Source organism: Thamnophis elegans, chromosome 1, assembly GCF_009769535.1.
Source record: "Thamnophis elegans isolate rThaEle1 chromosome 1, rThaEle1.pri, whole genome shotgun sequence".
NCBI classification, from domain to species: Eukaryota; Metazoa; Chordata; class Lepidosauria; order Squamata; family Colubridae; genus Thamnophis; species Thamnophis elegans.
The window spans coordinates 28511585-28533547 of record NC_045541.1 but is presented as its reverse complement, the minus strand read 5'-3'; the positions used below and the strand labels follow the sequence as shown (position 1 = coordinate 28533547).

The window sequence follows — 21963 nt, the reverse complement described above, 5'->3', positions numbered from 1 at the left end:
ACCATTATTATTATTATTATTATTGTTGTTGTTGTTGTTGTTGTTGTTGTTGTTGTTGTACAATTGTATCACAGCGGCCAGTTGTTTCGCCGGATTTGGCATTGGTTACTAGTCGGGCCCCACCCAGGGGCCTAGGACGTCGTAACGTATTTTCGTAATATGCGTGCAGATCCAAGCAGTGCGGCTTTTTGCATTTGACTGATGGTGATTTTGTCAATTTTTAACTGTTTTAAATGTAATTCCAGTGCTTTTGGAATAGCACCCAGTGTGCCAATTACCACTGGAATTATCACTGCTGGTTTGTGCCATAGTCGTTGAATTTCGATTTTTAAGTCCTGGTATCTTGCGATTTTTTCATGTTCTTTCTCGGCGACCCTGCTATCACCTGGTATTGCAATGTCTATGATTGTGACCTTATTTTTCTCAACCAGTGTGATGTCTGGTGTATTATGCGCCAGTATTTTGTCGGTTTGTATACGGAAATCCCACAAGATCTTGACCATCTGATTTTCGGTGACTTTTTCAGGCTGATGTTCCCACCAGTTTGTTGCTGTTTTAATATTATAATTTTTGCACAACTTCCAATGGATCATTTGTGCTACTGAATTGTGCCGCAATTTATAATCAGTCTGCGCGATTTTTTTACAGCAGCTGAGTATGTGATCAACAGTTTCATCAGCTTCTTTACAAAGTCTGCATTTGGCATCATCAGAGGATTTTTCGATTTTGGCCTTAATGGCATTTGTGCGGATAGCTTGTTCTTATTTTCTAATTATGTTCTAATTATTATTATTATTATTATTATTATTATTATTATTATTATTATTATTATTGTTGTTGTTGTTGTTATTATTATTATTATTATTATTATTATTATTATTATTATTATTAAAAGGGTTCATTTGTATGAGACCAACACCGATTTCTGTTAAGATTAATTTCTTTTTTTGTTTTGGCAACTTGTGGAGAAACAAATTGCTACTTCATTGCATATTTGAAAATCCAATTAAATGGCATAATTCAAAGGATGCTGTCCATTGGATAAAGGGCTTTTTAGCTTTCCTTTTAAAGACAAGCTTTTAAAAATTGGACATTAGAAGGAACTAGAAGGAAATAAAGATAATAATAAAAGAAGAAGAAGAACCAGATTCAATTTACAGAATGAAGAAAAATGTTTTAACATTGGACATATGGAAGGATATTTTTTAACATTGGAACCAGAAGATAATTCTAAGTGTGTCTTCCTCTATAGATAGATTGTGTTGAAAAGATGCCATGGAGGGGGGGGGAGTTACCTAACATGATTGAGACAGATCTGAAAGTAGATTTAAAAATGACAGTTACAAAAATTACATGGAAAAAGTTGCTACATTGGACATATAGAAGAAACTGATTGATGTCTTAATAATTAAAAGGGATATTTTGTGAGAAGTGACAAAAATTGAAAAGAAATCAAGTTGTTAAATATTATTTTTAGTGTCTAAAGATCAAGACTGTTAGAAGCAAAAGAAGTAATGTAAAGTTGGTTTATTTGCTCGAAGTTAAAATAGATATGTTGCTACCATATCACTGGTAACCTTAATGGATTTTGCTGACCTCAGGACTGAAACAATGAAGCTTCAAGGATTAATTTATAGCTAAGAGATGGGATATGGGAAGAAGAGATTATTTGTTGCATTTTAAGGTGGTTTTTACTTCTACTTACTAAAATTCTACTTCTGATGAAGGAAGAAGTCATTTTATATATGGTATTTCTTTTCTTTTTTATTATATTTTTCTTTTTTCTTTTCTATTTTTATTTTCTGCACCTTTTTATTTATTTAGTTTGTATTACCATATTTTTTGGAGTATAAGATGCACATTTTATCCTCAAAAAAGAGGCTGAAAATTTGGGTGCGTTTTATATATCGAATACAGCATTTTTGCCTCCTGAAGCCCTGCCCCCTTCACTGAAATGGCCATGCATATCCTTATGGAGGCTTTCAGAGAGCTCCTGGGGGCTGGGGAGGGCAGAAATGAGTAAAAAGGGGCTGGTTTTGCCCCCCCCCCGCCGCCCCCAGTAGCACTCTATAAGCCTCCATAAAGCTATGCATGCAATTGTTTTGCCCATTTTTGCCCCTCCCCCCAGAAGCACTCTGCAACACCACCACCCCAAGGCCCGTTTTCGTGGGGAAAAAAAGAGGCCATTTTTGGGAGGTTTGCAGTGCAAAAACGTTTTTCCCCCCTTTTGGAAAGCTTTTTAACTGATTGATGAGAATTACATTGATCAAGTGCTGTGCCAGCAGAAACAAAGTCGTAGGTGCTCAGATTGTCAGCGATTTCCTTCTCCTACACATGGATAAATACACCTGGAGACATCTACCTACCTACCTACTCTCTCTCTCTCCCTACCTATCTACTGTATTTGTCTCTCCCTCCCCCCTATCTATTTTCGTACCTACCTACTCTCTCTCACCCTATCTACTGTATTTCTCTTTCTCTCTCTATTTCTCTCTCTATCCTTTTACCTACCAACCTACCTACACCCTCTCTCTCTTTCCCTACCTACCTACTATATTTCTCTCTCTCTCTATCGCTCTCTATCTCTCTCTCTCTCTCTCTCTCTCTCTCTCTCTCTCTCTCTCTCTCTCTCTCTCTCTCTCTTATCTCTCTCTCATCATCACACTTCTGAAATTGTACGAACTGAAGCTATCAAACTGCTCTTCGGGGAATCCATAATCTGCGGTGCTGTCACAAGAAATTATTTTATACAACACAAATGTAACAAAGGCAATAGTAAAAATATTGGGTTTCTGTCTGGATGGTCTCGTGACGAGCCGATAGACAGAGAAAGGAAGCAGTAGGCTTCCTCCCATATTTGGGCATACCAGGGGTTGTGACACTAAATACATACCTATTTCCCTTGCTCAGCTGATAAAGGAGGAGAATCTTGTGGCTTAGTGGTTAACACATCTGCCTAATATGTAATACAGCCCAGGTTCAAATCCCAGTAAGGGTATGGCTAGCTGATGAGAGCTAAATAGCTTGAAATAGATCTATACTAGTCTCCCTTTATTTATTTATCAGCATAAATACAACACAAATGTAACAAAGACAACAGTAAAAATATTGGGTTTCTGTCTGGATGGTCTCTTGTGATGAGCCGATAGACAGAGAAAGGAAGCAGTAGGCTTCCTCCCATATTTGGGCATACCAGGGGTTGTGACACTACATACATACATACATACATACATACATACATACATACATACATACATACATACCTTTACCTACCTACCTACCTACCTACCTACCTACCTACTTTTTCTCTCTCCCTACCTATCTACTATATTTCTCTCTCTTTCTCTCCCTCTCTATCCCTCTATCTACCTACCTACTTTTTTTAAATTTGCTTCTTCAAAATCTTGGTGCATCTTATACTCCTGTGCATCTTATCCTCTGAAAAATACGGTAGTTTTTATTCTTTAAATTACAATCTTTAATAATTATATGTATGTGTCTGTGTTTCTCTATGTGTGTGTGTTTAATATATACACAACACTTACATCCAGGAACTTACAGTAAAAGAATGTAATCTTGAGAATCAAGTTGTAGTCCACATGTTTGCATGTCGAAAGTATATTCACCTTATTTCATTTACTGGCTTTGTTTTAGTTTTAGTAACTGGTACAGTGGTCTGTTCTAATGGAAAAGTGGCAGCTATTTTGGGCAAATTATTGGACTGCTTAGCTCTCGTCTGCCTTATTATCAGAGGACCAGAAACTACTCTGGTGGATTGAAACTCTGGATGCTGAGTGAATGGACTCTGGCATAACTTCAATAAGTTTCATGCTGACAGGAACTTTAGGAAAGCCACTACCATTTAATTTCTTCATTTCAAATAAGTCAGAACAAAAAAGAATTTCCTATCCAGTAAGATTAAAACTGATGGCATACATGTAGTTACTCCAGATGGTTTTCCATATAAACATTTAAAATATTATTTGCAGCATACCTGAAATAATTAAGTAACTGATAACTGATTAGGGAGAGATTCAAATCCCTGCTCATTCACAAATGGTTAGCATGAAGTTGGTGAACTAGCAGTTCCTGTCTCTACCTGATTCATCTCCAGCTACTTGTAAATATAAAATGGATGTAGAATAATAATCCATGCGTACTGTAGCAATTTATAGATAAGTTAATAATATCCAAAATACTTTTTAAAATTGCAGAACGCCATTGGGATAATCAGGGCAAATTAGAAAGATAAAAAAACCAAAAGGCTGTGCAACATTCGTCCTGCCTATTCCCCTCCGCTCCACACTTTTCTGGTCAAAAAGGAGCATTGGAGGGGCGGCCTTCCAATGCTGGGCAAGGCCTGTGCAGGCCAAAACAGAACTTCCCAAGCTCCGTTTTCATCTGCAAAGTGCCGGGCAAGGCCTGAGCATACCAAAATGGAGCTGTGGAGGGGTGTGCACAGCTCAGAGGCTGGAGAGGAGACAGCTTGCTAAATCTTTGCACAGTAAGTAATCCGCCATGACAGGTTGAAGGGTGAGCAGTTTTGGGGACAGCAGAGGAGGGAGAATGAGGTATCCCAGTGGGTTAGGGAGGCCTTGGGTGATCTTAGGCAGGTGGCCTGTTCCATCAGTAGGCGTCCCATGAACTTCCTCACCCTGAGATACCTCATGTGCACTTATCGAGCTGCGCATTTGATTAGCGAATGCCTGGGTGAAAAGAGGGAGTGATCTCATTCAAGGTAGGAGATTCACTCCCACGAATCCTCGGGTTATGAAAGGAATGGGCAGGCTCCATTACATTCGTAATTTGAGGACTACCTGTGCAGAGTTTGCACTACTGAGCTTCCCATTAGCAAACCTGATCTTCAGATTTGAATATAATTGCTTTTGAGAGACTTGAAATTGAGGGATTCAGTGGACTTTCTGCCTTTGCAGAGCCTTGAAAAAATCATGCTGAAACCACTTATCTAGAGCATATGTGTCTTCAATTTTTAAAAAAGGCAAGGTAGAAACATATGTACAAACCAACAAACAAATACACCTAGAATGATTTTGTGTTATTTTCATCTGTTGATACTTCCATTCTGTTAAATGTAGAATCATGAATAAAACACATGGATAGCAAAAAAATAAAAAATAAAATAGATGTTCACTGTCTTACTTAACACTAGTTGGAAGTAAAGTATTATAGTTTTCCTTGGTAGAATCTCAACGGGTTCATGTCCCTCATGCATTTGATTCACTGAGTGTAGACCTGAGGCTAAAACTAAGTGTGCATTGGAATACATGTGGTAGCTGCTATTTCTTGACATAGATGTGACACAAGCATGAAAAGTAGCTTCTGGCAAAATTCTCAAGTAATTGAGTTATGCATTACCCCATCTCACACCCTCTCACGCGCACTTCTGAAATTGTACGAACTGAAGCTATCAAACTGCTCTTCGGGGAATCCATAATCTGCGGTGCTGTCACAAGAAATTATTTTATTTCTTTTAATCAATGCAATACTTTCCTATTTTTGAAAGCTTACTTGACTTTGGAATCTGGAGCCTATATTCAGTGCAGCATTTCCTGTAATATTCAACATAAAATGAGGCTTCGGAAAGTCACTAGCTCTCATGTCAGAAGTACGGAGGTTGAAAGATTAGCCAGTGCCATCACCATTGTCTGAGGCAAACTTGGTTGGGCACTCCTTTTACATCCCTATTAAGTTGCCCACCAGAGTGGTACCCATCTATCTTCATGCAGTCACCTGCTTTCAAACTGCTGGGTGGGTAGGAGCTGGAGCGAACGATGGGAGCTCACCCCATCACATCACAGCAGAGGTGGTATTCAGCAGGTTCTGGCCAGTTTTGGAGAACCAGTAGCGGAAATTTTGAGTAGTTTGGAGAACCAGTAAATACCACCTCTGATTGGCCCTGCCCTCATCTATTTTCTGCCTCCCGAATCCCAGCTGATCAGGAGGGAATGAGGATTTTGCAGTATCCTTCCCCTGGAGTGGGGAGGGAATGGAGATTTTACAATATCCTTCCCCTGCCACGCCCACCAAGTCACATCCACCAAGCTACGCCACACCTACCAAGCCATGCCCACAGAATTGGTAGTAAAAATTTTTGAATCCCACCACTGCACCACAGCACTTGTGTCTCAAATGCAGGCTTGATGATTGTCAACCCAGTGTCCTAAATCACCTGAGCCACTGCATTTCTGCTGCAGTTACACACTGCATTTAAAGTACTTTGGAGTCCTTGGTAGCCTCTGAGTTTTGTTGTTTTCTTTACAGATGTTTCACTACCTGGTTAGGCAACATCTTCAGATTTAGATCTATATTTAAAGTATGTGCTCACTGATATCAGGAACAATACAGAGGACTATGTATAATATTACTTTAGGGGGAAATGTGACAAATTGCTGTCATGAGTGATCATCTCTGGCTCAGTGATACTTCGCATGCAGGTTTTCATGCGTGACCCTGGATTTTCTTTCATACAGCACTTTCAGCTCAATAGTTTTTTTGCCCCTTTCCATTTAATTACTGATATGATAATCTGTGTACTACAGTGCTTGGGTTTAAAAGGTCTTTGATTCCATTGTAAAGACAGATAGCTAATTTTAGACTCAATTGTCTTTGCACTTTCTAAGAGAGGTGAAAGGGAAGAATGGATAGCCTATTTGACTCATATCACTAGTGACATTGGTAGTGTTTCTATAATGTCCTTCATTGCTATTTTGTTACTCTGGTTTATTAGCGCAAGCCTTGTCCTAGAGACCCCCATTTCAAAATTCAAGAAAGGAAAACCCCAACTCCATTGTTTTAGAGAAAAGGTACTTTTACTGAATATGAAGTGAAAGCATCGAAAGTAAAGCAAGATCTAAAACTAAAGGCGCAAAATTGTACATATCGACCTTTCTGATTGACAAGCTCAGCTTATTAACCTCTGAGCCACCGCGTCCCAAATCATTGTAATAGACAGTAAGTAGATAAGTTATAAATAAACAAAGAAACAAAAAGGTAGGAGCAGGTCCGCATCTATGCAAGATTCAAAAGTAAACTTGGAGATTGTTTGAAATGGAAAGAAAACTAGATTTCCTCTTCAGGAGACCCAGTCTTTGAAATAAAATGTGTTTCACTGTTATGAAGACTCCATTTGCATTTACCATATATATTAGGACTGTTGTGTGAACTCATGTATGTGTGTATGTGTGTGTGTGTGAATGCGTGTATAGGTGTGCGGTCTAACTTAATGGTAGATATTTTACTTCACTATATTGAGGGTTCATTGTTAATTGATTTATTTAATATTCTATCTTCATTATTTTTTATAAATGCCTCAAGGTGGTGAAAATACATAATATTCTTTCTCCTCCTATTTTCTCCACAATAGCAACCTTGTGAATTCGCTGGGCTGAGAGAGAATGACTGGCCCAAAGTCACCCAGCTGGCTTTCATGCCTAAACTCACAGTCTCTAACTAGACCAAACTGGCTATCTATTTTTGTTGTTCTGATTGAATATAAATGCTGTATCCGTCCTATTTTTGTTTTTTAAATTTACATTCCACCTTTATTATTTTTACAAATAACTCAAGGTGCTATCTAACTATCTATCTATCCATCCATCCATTCATTTATTCATCTATCTACCTATCTAATCTGTCTGTCTCTATCTCTCTGTCTGTCTCTCATACACACACATACATCTTTCTTCCTTCCTTCCTTCCTTCCTTCCTTCCTTCCTTCCTTCCTTCCTTCCTTCCTTCCTTCCTTCCTTCCTATCATCTATATATCTACCCAGTGGTGAAATTCAATTTTTTTTTACTATTGGTTCTATGGATGTGGCTTGGTGGGTGCGGCAGGTGAAGGATACTGCAATATCCCCATTCTCTCCCCACTCTGGGGCCAGCCAGAGGTGGTACCATATTTTTCAGAGTATAAGACGCACCCTTTTCCCTCAAAAAAGAGGCTGAAAATCTGGATGCATCTTATACACTGAATACAGCACATTTTGCCTCCCGAAATCCCGTCCCCTTCACCAACATGGCCTTGCATAGCCTCTAGGAATTTTTTAGAGAGCTTCTGGGGGCTGGGGAGGGCAGAAATCAGCAAAAAATGGCCTGTTTTTTGCTCAATTTTACCACCACCCCAGCCCCCAGGAGCACTCTATAAGCGTTCTAAAGGGTATCCATGCCTTTTTTTCTTTTTACAAAAAATGAGCCTGTTTTTGCAAAAATCCGGCTGTTTTTTGCTCGTTTTTGCCCCCCCCCCTGAACACTCTGCAAGCTCCCTAAAGGCTATTTGTGCCTTTTTGGGGGGGGGATGGGCTTGTTTTTGCAAAAAATGGGCCATTTTTGGGAGGTTTGCAGACTGCAAAAACTTTTTTTAAAATTTTCCTCTTAAGACACTTGCTGTGTCTTATACTCCGGTGTGTCTTATATTCTGAAAAATATGGTATTTACCAGTTCTCTGAACTACTCAAAATTTCCACTACCGGTTCTCCAGAACCTGTCAGAATCTGCTGAATTTTTCCCCTGGTATCTACCTATCTATTCTGTCTCTCTATCTCTCTCTGTGTGTGTGTCTTACACACACACATATCTATCTATCCAATTATCCATCCATCTATCTAATCTCCTAAAATGGATTTTGTGGTAATAATTTTATAAGTATTGGAACAGTCTTTAATCTTGCATGATGTGGTCCCTACTACAGAATTAGTGTTGGGTAGTGTTACAGCAATGCATGATAAATCTCACATAGTAGTTAAGCAAATGAATATATATAATTTTAAATGTCATGTTTTTCTTATTATAGTAAACTGCCTAAACTAAGCTATAGGGTATAAAACACACACACACACATATGTGTGTGTGTGTGTGTTTGTGTGTATGTGTATCTATAAATCTATAAATCTATAAATCTATAAATCTATAAATCTATAAATCTATAAATCTATAAATCTATAAATCTATAAATCTATAAATCTATAAATCTATAAATCTATAAATCTATAAATCTATAAATCTAATATAATATAATATAATATAATATAATATAATATAATATAATAATAATATCATATCATATCATAATATAATACAAGATAAAAATATAGATTATTAAAAAGAATGCAGACAAGTCCAGGAAAGGGCCCCAAAAGTAAACCTTGTGGAAAAAATATTTTAAAAGAAACATGATTTATCATGCATTTCTATGCAGATTTATTCCTAGTAAATTCACTAGGTGTATGCCCTGCTAAGGAATCAATCAAATATATTTTGTTAGGTAAAGAGTTAAGAGGAGAAAAGCAGACAGGCAGGTAAGCAGATAACCAAAGAACTAGAAAAATGAAAAGTTATTGGAACAGAAAAAAATAAAAATCAGAGATGACAGATAAGCAAAGACTGGAAAGTGAAGGTGAGAAGCAGAGGTGTAAATTGAATGTGAAAAGAAAACTCTATGCAGTGATGGGAAATAAAAGGCAGAGAAACAAGATCATACCCACTGAGAAGCAGTAAGGTAAGTGGCAGGTGTAAAAAGAGAAATCAAGGGGGTTGTGGCAGGAATGGGGAAGGTATTGTAGTATTCCAAGTATGATAAAAACAAATGAATGAATTTGAATAGAAGGGTGTCTTTGGCTGTAACTGAGTTACTGTTAACAACCTTTAAAAACTGAAATTAGTAGAGTTTAATTGATTATAAAATATGCAAAAAATATGGGAGAAAACATAAGTGACACAAAACAGGAAAGAAGGGAGGGAGGGAGGAAATAGTCTGTAGATAAATAGGTTAGTTTTTATCTTTATCTTCATTTGAAGAAGTGTCATAATAAAGTGGTGTTGGAAGAAATGTCCAAGTGGGAAAAAAGATACTGGAGACATGGATTCTTCTTGGAAAGATGGTTTAATGGTGAACAGGATCACATGGCTTGAGCTCCTGAACAGAAAATGGGGATCACGTGCTTCCAGATGTTGGGTGAAGAAGAAAAAGAGAGATGCTGAAAGTTCCTAGTTTTATGCCCTCCCTGGCCTTTGATCTTGAGCTTGTACTCTGATTGGTTGTAAAACTCCCATGGAGCCATGCAGGAACAACTCTTTAGGCTGTGCTTTGAATCCAAATTTGGTTGAGCATTGCTTCTTCCCAGGTGCCCTGTGGTAAGTTTCTGTGGAAAGCTAATCCTATCTTTGTTATGTAGAGTAGACTAGCTCAGGCTTTTTTAATGGCCCATTGACAAAGGTGGGGGTTAGGCTTAGGTTTAGGGTTATTAACAGTGAGTCTGTTTCCTGCCTAAAAACATGATTCTCCATTTCTTATCCAGGGAAATATAATATTCTGACTTTTTAATATTTCCCAGGGTATTTCATTTTTCTAGGAGAGGGGTGGGTTTTAACTTCCTACAGTAGAAACAAGACAAGAGGAAAGTTCAACAAAAGAAAAAGAGCATGTTTTGGAAAAAGAAAATAAAAATAGTATTAACAATGAGGCAACCCTGAGATAAAAATAATAAACAAAATAATAAACAAAGGACCTAAGTTGGAATTTGTAGGAACAAGAGCAATATAGAAACTATGAAGAAAGTGAAGCAGAAGCTCAAAAACTGGAATTATGCAAAGAAGGAAGAGGCGAATGTTAACCATACCGAAAGGGGAGGATTAAATCAAAGAAGAGATTAACAGAATTCTAATGCTCAAATGAATTATATACAGTGAAGAAAATAATTTATCTTCAGTAGTAAGCATGGAAACCAGATTGCTAAGGGTCAAAATGAATATTAGATCAAGGAAAAATCTAAACCTTGCAACAAAACAAATTAGTTTAGTAACTAAGAAATTAAAAGAGCAAATCAATACACTGGCTGGCACATACACACACACACACACACACACACACACAGACGGGGGGGGGGGAGAGAGAGATTAAGCATATTTGCACTGCTTTGTTTTAAAAATGATGACATTAAATCAAAAGTTTTGTCCTATGAAAACTAATCAAAAGCAAGCAAGCAATTAAAAATAGCACAAATAAGCATATTAAAATAATCTCTTTAACATTTTTATGAAAGTTTTCAAAGAGTATCAGCTTTCAATTGAGGAGGCATTGATTGAACCTGTTGGAGAGGTGAATTCAGTAGGATCTCTTGTTAGAGGATAGACTGAAGTAAAGTGCTGAAGGAATGTTGAGTAAAACAGCAGTACTACCCATTAAAAAAAAGAATAAACAGCTCTTCCTAGTTTCCTTGGATAGAAAGTATGAGCTTAAAGGTAAGGGTAAAGGTTCCCCCGCAGATATCTGCTAGTCATTTCCGGCTCTAGTGGCAGTGCTCATCTCCGTTTCAAAGTCAAAGAGCCAGCGTTATCCAAAGACGTTTCCATAGTCATGTGACTGGCATGACTAAACGCCAAAGGCGCACGGTGCGCTATTACCTTCCCACCAAAGTGGTCCCTATTTTTCTACTTGCGTTTTTACATGCTTTCAAACTGCTAGGTTGGCAGAAGCTGGGACAAGTAACAGGAGCTTACTCTGTTACGCCACACTAGAGATTCGAACTGCTGAACTGCCGACCTGCTGATCGACAAGCTCAGCATCTTAGCCACTGAGCCACCGTGTCCCACTAAAGTATGAACTAGCTCTTCATAAATATTAACAAACGTTTGTTATATTTCAAGTATTAGGGAGTAGATGAAGATAGAAAGGCAACTAGATAGAGAGGCATTCCAGAGTTATGCTGGAACATACATACACACAGCCATTTTCATATATGATGACAATAATGTGTCGTTCTTTGAATCCGGGACCAGCATGATTTCTAAGCAGTGCTGTTTCACTGCTTGAATCCAGAAAGATCTTCCTGAGATAGAGAAAAAAAATATTTCAGAGAGAAATTCAAAATTAATTCTGAAGAGAGAGATGTCCGGACAGTCAATATTTCATAAACCTAACTGACAGCCACAAAGTCTTTTGGAGAAGAGTTTTCTGTACAGGGAGAGACAAAAAAAAAAAACACACCAAAAACCCAGAATTCTGATAGACTGGAAAACAACATCAACTGCTATGAAGTTTGCCTCATCATAAAAACGCAAGAGTGCCCAGGGAAATGGATTACCGCTAGTAAAACCAGAGAAACGCGCTTGGGTCATTGCTGAAGAATATGATCAACATTCTCTTCAGAGACCTCTGGCTGTACATCTCTCTGAAAGATGTGATTACAAATATTGGCCCACGAGTATGTCATGCTCATCCATTATATTTAGTGGTTTGCTGGAAAAGGTTATCAGCTTGTTTGTAGTGAAAACAAAATCAGGCAGGTGGACAGACAGACCCTGTAATTCTATCACAGATACAGCCTGCAGAATAGCAGTCTTGTTACTAACATGTTTCACAGACGAAGGGCTAGAGACAGGTATTTTTATTATAATATTGTATGGGGGATGACTTTACTCACACCAAATTGGCATCTGTACAGGGAAAGATTCTACAAACACGCTTACATGTAAGCTTTATTTTTTTTAAAAAAAATGGCCCTGTTCAGTTAATTTGTTGAGATTTGTTGAGTTAATCTGTATCGGAGTCCTATATAGGGATGGGATTGTACCGGTTTAACAACTGGTTTTCTGAGCACGTGCTGAGCACGCGCATGCTCACTTTGCTCAGTTTAGAGCAGTGATGGTTAAACTTTTTGCCATCATATGCCAAAAGCGAGGGGAGCGCAGGGGGAGGGTCATGCGTGGGCATTCCCACACCCATAATTCTATGTGTGTGACCATCTCATGCATGGGTGCGTGACCCCTGCCCTCCCCCTGCTTTTGTCATGCGATGGACCTGTTTTTCACCCTCACCAGGCTCCAGGAGCTTTCTAGGAGCCTGGGGAGGGCAAAAAACACCCCTACAGGCAACCCGGAAGTCCATTCCTGAACTTCCAGTTTGCGTGTTGTATTGTTTTTCACCCTCCGGAGGCTTCCGGAAAGCCTCCGGAGGGCGAAAAACGGCTGAATATGAAGGCTGAAGTCCTGGTCCTGTACTTATATACAAGTAGTCCTTGATGTTCGGCCACAATTGAACCCAAAATTTCTGTTGCTAAGTGAGACAGTTGTTAAATGAATTTTGTCCCATTTTTTGACCTTTCTTACCCCAGTTGTTAAGTGAATTGCTGCAGTTGTTAAGTTAGTAACACAGTTGTTAAGTGAACCTGGTTTTCCCATTGATTTTGCTTGTCAGAAGGTTGCAAAAGGAGATTACAGGACCCGGGGAATTGTAATTGTGAGTCAGTTTCCTAGAGCCTGGATTTTACCCATGGCAATGCTGCAGTGGTCATAAATGCGAAAACAGTCATAAGTCACTTCATTCAGTGATGATGTAATTTTTAAAAAGTCACTAAATGAACTTTGTAAGTCAAGGACTATCCGTAGTCATTTTCTTTTTATTAAACATAGGATTGTTTCAAAGAAGGATTTTAATCTTGAAGCAATTCCTGCAGATCTGCTGCTTTATCACTTTAAGAAGACAGCTGTTTTTATCATTCTGTTGCCATCAGGTATGTGAGACTAAAATTCTTATCATCCCTGCTGATCATTGATTGGATTATTGGGGGCTAAAAATCAAACATCCCTAGAAGGCAACAGGATTGGGAAAGTTATTCAATATAAAATGAAAAGAAATGGTGAAATTAATTCTGAAACCTCAGAAATTCACGCTGTTTACTCACTGATGTAATTAGAATGATGAGTAATGATCCAATGCGGGCTTACTTGAAAGTGAGCTTTATGAGATGAATTTCTTTAGATAGATAGATAGATAGATAGATAGATAGATAGATAGATAGATAGATAGATAGATAGATAGATATAGAGATTTTTTTTTATTTTTTCCTTTCATATACCTTCACAAATATACATTCTTGTAAATACTATTAACGTTTATCTATTAACTATTAACATTTATAACTATTCTTACAAATATAGAAAACACATTTGGAGTCACTTTCTTGCCACCCCGGCGTACTCCATCTTGTTTTTTAACAACCCTACACTTCCTTCTTCTCAACCTCTCTTCTCTAACTTCTTCTTTTCTCTCTCCTTCCCCTTTTCTTCATAACCCTCTCTTTCCACCACTCCTCCTCTCTTCTTCTCCTTCTTACCCTCTCTCCTTCTCTTACTTCCCCTCCCATACTTCTTCTGCTTTGCCCTTTCTTCCTTTCCCTCCTCATCTTCCCTCCTTTCTGTTGTTGCCCTTGCCTGTTTTCTTTCTCTGATGGATTCTTGGGGTGGCATTCCAGTGGCCCCGACTTTATATTTACATAAAAATAATTTCCTCTTCCACATTTTACTTCCCAATAATAAATCCACTTGTACCACTTTTTAACTTGTATTGTGAGATGAATTTCTGAGGCAACAAGCATAGCTCTGAGTTATGAAGTTTCAAAACTTTTTCCTCACTAGTTTTAAGGAAGATAGCACAGATTCACCATAGAATCACAGTATTAGGTATATCTAAAGGTATTCTTATGTTCAACAGGTGGTAAAATATATTGGAAAACATAGCTTTCAAGGACTATAAATTCAGGGGACTTAGAGATATAATCTCGGGACTGATTAAATTTTATTGACAACTGGTTTTATTGATATTTATAGAAAGTTGAGATATTGAAAATGTGGTGGAACACTGAATGACAGGGAAACATTGGTGTAATATCAATCGATACATAAAGGAATATATTTAGAATAGAATAGAATAGAATAGAATAGAATAGAATAGAATAGAATAGAATAGAATAGAATAGAATAGAATAACAGTTGGAAGGAACCTTGGAGATCTTCTAGTCCAACCCCCTGCTTAGGCAGGAAACCCTACACCACTTCAGCCAAATGGTTATCCAACATCTTCTTAAAAACTTCCAGTGTTGGAGCATTCACAACATCTGGAGGCAAGTTGTTCCACTGATTAATTGTTCTAACTGTCAGGAAATTTCTCCTCAGTTCTAAGTTGCTTCTCTCCTTGTTTAATTTCCACCCATTGCTTCTTGAACTACACTCAGGTGCCTTGGAGAATAGTTTGACTCCCTCTTCTTTGTGGCAGCCCCTGAGATATTGGAACACTGCTATCATGTCTCCTCTAGTCCTTCTTTTCACTAAACTAGATACAGTATACCCAGTTCCTACAACCGTTCTTCATGTTTTAGCCTCCAGTCCCCTAATCATTGTTGTTGTCTTCTCTGCATTCTTTCTAGAGTCTTAACATCTCTTTACATTGTTTTACATTATAATATATTATAATTATAATCAGCACATTAAGTAAGGCTAGAAGTTGGAAGATAAAAATTCTGTATATGTAATTGTATTATTACTGTGAGCACTGTGTGAAAAATATGTCAACCCAGTCCTACACTGTCCACAAAAAAATGTTGGTTGTTAAAGAAAAACTGTTAATAAAATGTATAGAAAAAGAAAAGAACCACAGTATTTAATTCAATATAGCAGGCTATGTTTAAATGCTGGCCAAAGATATAAAGATTGGTGGATTAGCTAAAAATAAATCAAATGTATGTGTCTAGTAATGTTTTTCTCCCAGGTTATTAATATGCACCTTTATATCTAGAATATTATTTGCTATCAATGTATTATTTGCTTTACCATATGGTGTTATTTATAGTTATAAGGTAACAATGGAGATTATTTTGGTCACAATAAAATAAGATTATGTATGAAATTATGGCAGTCCTGCAAAATATATGTCCTATGGTAGCAGCTACAGCAAGGCAATAGAAGTAGAAGCAGCTGTAGCTCATATAGTTTACATACTGTGCCATCATTTTTATTTTAGTTCACAGTAAGCTAGAATGTTTGCATTGAGATGCAATATGATTTGTTTTGGCTTGAAAAGAAAATTGTGAACCATTTGCATCTAACCAGTTAAAGCAGAGAAACCATCGTTAGCTGCCATTCTACAGCAAACTAATTCGTACATACTGAAATTATAATTAGGAAAAACATCTAATTTGATAAATAAAAATTTAATTTTAACAAATGACAGCCAGAAATTCATGACACGATTTCTGATTTCCTAAGTTCTACTCCTTTTCAGAGGGGAATCTGCTTCAGTCAATTCTAAATATAGAGAATCAATCTTGAACAGTTCTTAACATCTATTCTTACCTGTGAGGCATGCTCTGATTTTCTGTGTTTGCTTTCTGCTGGGTTCTGTTTTTGTGTGAAAATTCCTTTGCAATAGCAGTTTCACAATTACATTTATGAAAGAAGGGCCGTCTAAATAATTTCACTCACCCTTCCTCCTGCTGCTATCCTTTTTATATGAATTTGATCGATTCTGTTTGTAGCCACTCTGATTGCTCTCTCAATGCACATTATTGCCACAACTCTAGTATTATCATATGTGATTTTTTTTTCAAAAAAGTGCACACACTGAAAGGAGTTATTATATTTAATGCACGCATCTGTGTGTGTGCTTATCTGTGTTTATGTATGTGTATCAAAGGTGGGTTTCACATAATTTTACCACCGGTCCACCAAAAATGTGAGTGAGCGCACCTTCCGCGCATACACTTTGCTCACACTTTGTGACTTGCACATATGTGCACAGCTTAGAAAATGTGGCTCAATAGGATGGCGTAGCGCCGGAGTGGGTGATCATGCCCAACTGCAGGTTGCCACTACTGGTTTGCTTGAAAACCAGTCCGAACCAGCTGACTACCACCACTGATGTGTATATTTGAGCACACACAGCCATGTCCAGTCCAGACATCAAGAGGTTTGTAGAGGATTCAAAAGGGGCATGCTTGCTACTGAGGAAATTGTTTTTCCCCAAGCTGAAAGCAAGATGTTTAAACACAGTCTACTTCTTCACAGTAAGCTACACTATAGGAATATGTTAATAGCTCCCCCCACTCCAAAAAAAAAATGGTTGATTGGTTGGTTGTGTTTCATTAAATCAGTGTTGGCTGTTAGCAATCATATTCAGTAGATAGTATTTTTTGACTGCCTGTCCCTTTACTGTTAATGGTTCATCCTAAAAAGTAGAACATACCCATCACTTCTGTATCTTCATTGTTAATCCCAAGGTCAGTTCTTATGCTTGTCATGAGTTTGCTCTCTTTGCATTTAATTTTAGTTCCATTTTTTTCACTGTGCTCCTTGACTTTAATTACTAGACTTAACTTTAATTACTAACCTTAATCTTATGATTCTTGATGAATGTATCTTGTTTTTTTTATATACACTGAGAGCATATGCACCAAAGACAAATTCCTTGTGTGTCCAATCACAGTTGGCCAATAAAGAATTCTATTCTATTCTATTCTATTCTTCTATTCTATTCTAGAGCTTGCCAGTCTTTTGCATTTCCCTTTGCATTTTTGGCTAACCCTAAACATATGGTTGATTCTAATTTCCCTTTTCGTTAGGAAGACCTGAAAATGGCTTTATTTAAACAAGATTGTCCCATAATGAGGTTGTGGCTACTTTTTAATATTTATTAATGGATACTATATCTTTCTTTGGCTTTCGTATTTTGCTGGATTCCATCCAAAGTCTTAGGATAAAGGCAATATATAAAACATTCTAAAATTAATATTTAAGCCTCTTCCCCTCCAGGACACTTTCTGTCTTTTAAATGCTAAAAGAAAAACATTCAATTGACCAAGATACTGGCAAGCATCTACTGAGGAAATTGTTTTTCCCAAAGCTGAAATCAAAACATATGCTCAAAAAAAGTACATGAGATCTAAACATAAACACATCTGGAGTTCGGACTATTTTTAATACTTATGCATCGTCATTAACCTACTCCTAACATAGTAAATAATTTTAGGAGGAAAAGTGAAAACAAACCAACTGCTTGGTTGTTGCTTATTGTTATAATATTGAATGGTAACCAGCAAGTGTGTCTCTGCCAATTAGGAAAAAAAATAGTCCATCTGTGAAATGGGGAGGAAAGTGATATTTGGTGGTTTCCCCTCTCCATCATAACATCCCCTTCTCAAAATCTGTTCCAAAGACTCTGCCAAGTTTTTAAAGCAGGTTTGGAGGACTTCACGGGGATCTGCTGTGAAGAGGAAGAGTGGCTGAAAAATTAATTCACTCTTACCGTTTTGACAAGGAAATAAACTGTTCTTAGCTTGAACAGGTTTTTTACATGCATACTTGTAAGGAAATGTGTTTCCTTGTGCCCAACAGCTTCATAGCACCTCAATATCCTTATCTTGTGCAACTCAAGGAAGGCCTATCTAGGTGAATCCCAGCAGGACCCTAGAGCAATAGCCCCCAATCTTTTGCTGGGGCATTGCTCCACCAATTCCATGGGGAGAGGTTTTTCCACGGACCAGAGGGGGCGTGGTTTCGTGTGCTGCCTGAACACCGCGGATGTTTGCCTGGCCCGGTTTCTGGCATGCTGTGGGCCAGTGCTGGTCCACAGATCAGGGGTTGGGGACCCCTGCCTTAGAGGAAGAGATTCTGATTACATCTTCCAAGAGTCATAAATCTGGGAAAGACAAGGAGGTGATCAAACCTAACATTTTTTCTGGGTGCAGAAAGACAAGAATGCCACCCAGTATTACTGACAGATAGCCACCCAGCTGCCGCGGAATTTGCCAGTTAAGTGCCACTTTTCCAAATGCATTCTGTCACTTCATATATTTAAACCATGAATTCAGCAGGCAAGTTTATTTTGACTGTCAGAGGGCACATAAGGTGAAACACTGAATTATTAGAAGTATCTGCAGAGCAATGGCTATTTGCAATTTGGGGGAAAATAACAAAGCTTTTGTTCAGTGGTGGAACCCACATTTTACTCGCAGAAAATTCTGGGTTCATTTCTATACAGGTAGTCGTCAACTTACAACAGTTCATTTAGTGACCGTTTCAAGTTACAACGGCACTGAAAAAAGTTACTTATGATCCTTTTTCACACGTAAGACCGTTGCAGCATCCCCATGGTCACATGATCAAAATTCAAATCTTGACTCATATTTATGACTATTGTAGTGGCCTGGGATCATGTGATGATCATTTGTAATCTTCTGACGAGCAAGTCAATAGGGAAGTTAAGTCAATTCACTTAACATCTGTGTTATTAACTTAACTGCAGTGATTCACTTAACAACTGTGGCATGAAAAATCATAAAATGGGTCAAACCTCACTTAACATAGCAACAGAAATGTTAGCCTCAATTCTGGTCATAAGTCGAGGACCATCTTTTTTATTATTATTATTAACAAACATGTAAAATACACACAGACAGAACATAGACGTACACCACATTTACACAATACAACACGAATAGGAGCTTCTAGTTTTTTCTAATAGCAATTATCAATCGATACCGCTCACCTTATATTATTTCCCCTTCTATTGTATTTCATTTGGATTTCACCATTCTTAAGAACCATCTTGTATAGGAGCAGGAAAGGATCTAAATTCCAGTGGTGGGTTCCTGATCCCATTGCAACCAGTACCGGTTGCAATGGGGCCCGGCATGCACCATATGAGTGCGTGCAGTGTGTGTGCATATGCGTGAAGCAGGCACATGCGTACATACCTCTTGCGACACCTCCGCGAGCCTCTGCGATGCTCCAGCTGCTCAGTGTGCATGTGTGGAAACGCTGAAGAGCTCAAATATAGGTAAGGAGCATGGGTGCGCAGGTGGGCCCTCCGGAGCACCATACCAGAATGGTACCCGATGCTCCGGGCAGGCACCAGTATGCCCATACTGGGGCATACCACCTGCACCCCCCCACTGCCAAGTTCCATAAAAACTCTTGCTCCTCCAGTTATAGAAAATTTTGATTTAGAAGGAGTTTGTTGTATGTTATATTAGAGGACTCCACAGATCATTCTTTCCAGCACTCCACAGACTTGGAATGAAGATAAGAGAAGCAACAGCTAGTAGTCAGAAGCCCATTTGAGCCTAATTAAGAATAGGCTAATATACAACACAGCCTACTCTTGGAATATTTACTGGAGAGAAGCTTAATCACTTCTGTGCAGCTGCAAAAACAATGAAGGGGCAGGTGAAACCGAGAGACAGGCAACTGGCAGTTGGTAGTTACATCAGGCAAAATGCCCTGGTTTGATGGGAGAGAAGAGAGCAGTGCTACTTGCTCAGGCCCAGAAAGGAACCGGATTCAGGAAGACTGGGCTAAATTCTAACCGTGAAATGATTACAATTTTTCCTTTCTTCTTTGCAAACAGCCTTTTTCGCTAATTGCAGTTGCTCTGTTTTCTCCTCTTCCTCCTTGCACGCATTGTCTATCCCCCAAATCTTGCTTCCAACCAAACTGATAGTGCCACCTGCAATGCAGGCTGTTCAAAAATAGGACTGTACACTGTTTAAAGGCTCGGATTTGTAGTTTTCAGGAGCACCTGGAGCCCAGAGGGAAAGGAATTTTTGAAATGCATTAAAAACCCTGCAGAATTCAGGGAGCCATAACACTCAATTTGTATCGATGGCAAAGCTTTGCATACTGCTGCGATTCTTATTATGAATCAAGCAACTATAAAATTGTGTTGTATCATTGGAGATGGGCCTGGCATTGCCTCTTCTGGCAACACTACTCATAGGACTTACAGACTAAAATTGTGCAGATAATCCACACACTTCGTTCACACATTGGCTGTGTTTTCCGGATTTACAAGCTCATAATTAACTTAGCTCTCGTTTGCTGGTTGTCTCATTTTGCACGGTGTGGCGAATTGCAAACTAACTCAGTTGGGCACAAATTATTGCTTTATCCTAGAACGTTATGCAAACCTACTGACAGTTTGCAAAGGCCTAGAGCAGTGTGTGAACCCAGCCATTTGCAAATGTAATCAACCTGTGTACAGAACTTTTAATTCACCCTTAACGTCAGAAAGTTTATATTTTTCTAAGTATTCTGTCCACATCTTGGCTAGGAGATAGGAGTCTGGCAATTAAATCAATAATGCATTAAAATCCAGGTCACTATTTGCAATGTTCTCTGGTATATATCATATACTACACTAATAATAAAAGAAAAATTCAGGTGCTCTGCAATAATGAAAGTACCATCTTTATCATCTCCCAGCTCTGGCCTCCATACATATTTTACCCTTTCAATCATATGGTTAATTATAATCTAGTAGCGTGTCTCTGGGTGTATATATGCCCTTGGAGAATCATTTTCAAGAAAAATAAAATAAGATGATTTAGGCAGTGGTAAAGTTCAATTTCTTTTACTACTGGTTCTGTGGGCGTGGCTTGGTGGGCGTGGCAGGGGAAGGATACTGCAAAATCCCCATTCCCTCCCCACTCTGAGGCCATCCAGAGGTGGTATTTACCAGTTCTCCAATCTACTCAACATTTTTGCTACCGGTTCTCCAGAACCTGTCAGAAACTGCTAAATTTCAGCCCTGGATTTAGGGTTTTATTAAAGTTTACTACCAAGTTGAAAAATGTGAAATTATTTTTGTTTGTCTGCAGAAAAGGACAAGTCAGAGTCAAACCATGATGTCTAGCAGTAGGACAGAAACTAGCATAAATGAAGCGACCTCAAAAGGAGTGCAGCTGGAAACATTTCAGTCAGAAAAGGTAACTTTAGCATTTAATAATAATAATAATTTGATGTCATTTGGCCAATGCGCAATTTACGCCATGATGTTCTTGCTTATACGTAGAGCAGCCCTTCTGGCTTGACAGCAAACCACTGCAACTCTTTTCTACGTTTTTAAACGGTTCTTTTTCTGTTTGATTGAAAATAAATTGTCTGTCATTTTTTTAACCGAAAGAAAATAAAAAGTGGGTGAAATTGCATGCAGAGGGGAAGGGTTCTTCCTGTTCCTTTCAGGAGGGGTAGAAGTGAGTGTCCTGCAATTCACTGTGCAATCATTGCTCAAGGAGTTTAGAGAAACCATCTTCACAGTTTCAATAAAACCTAAGGAAGATGCTAGGAGAGAACCTCTACCATAAGGACTTCTTAGGTGGCAAAGTGAGTAGCCAGAGA

General features: G+C 38.3%; 1 protein-coding gene across 1 annotated transcript in view; it reads left to right on the top strand.

Moving 5' to 3' along the window:
- The window catches only part of XIRP2 (xin actin binding repeat containing 2), a 150470-nt gene that overhangs the window by 106457 nt on the left and 22050 nt on the right, over window positions 1–21963 (top strand). The window contains 1 exon segment of the mRNA XM_032238853.1: window positions 21444–21551. Within this exon segment, the coding sequence (XP_032094744.1) occupies window positions 21444–21551 (108 nt within the window).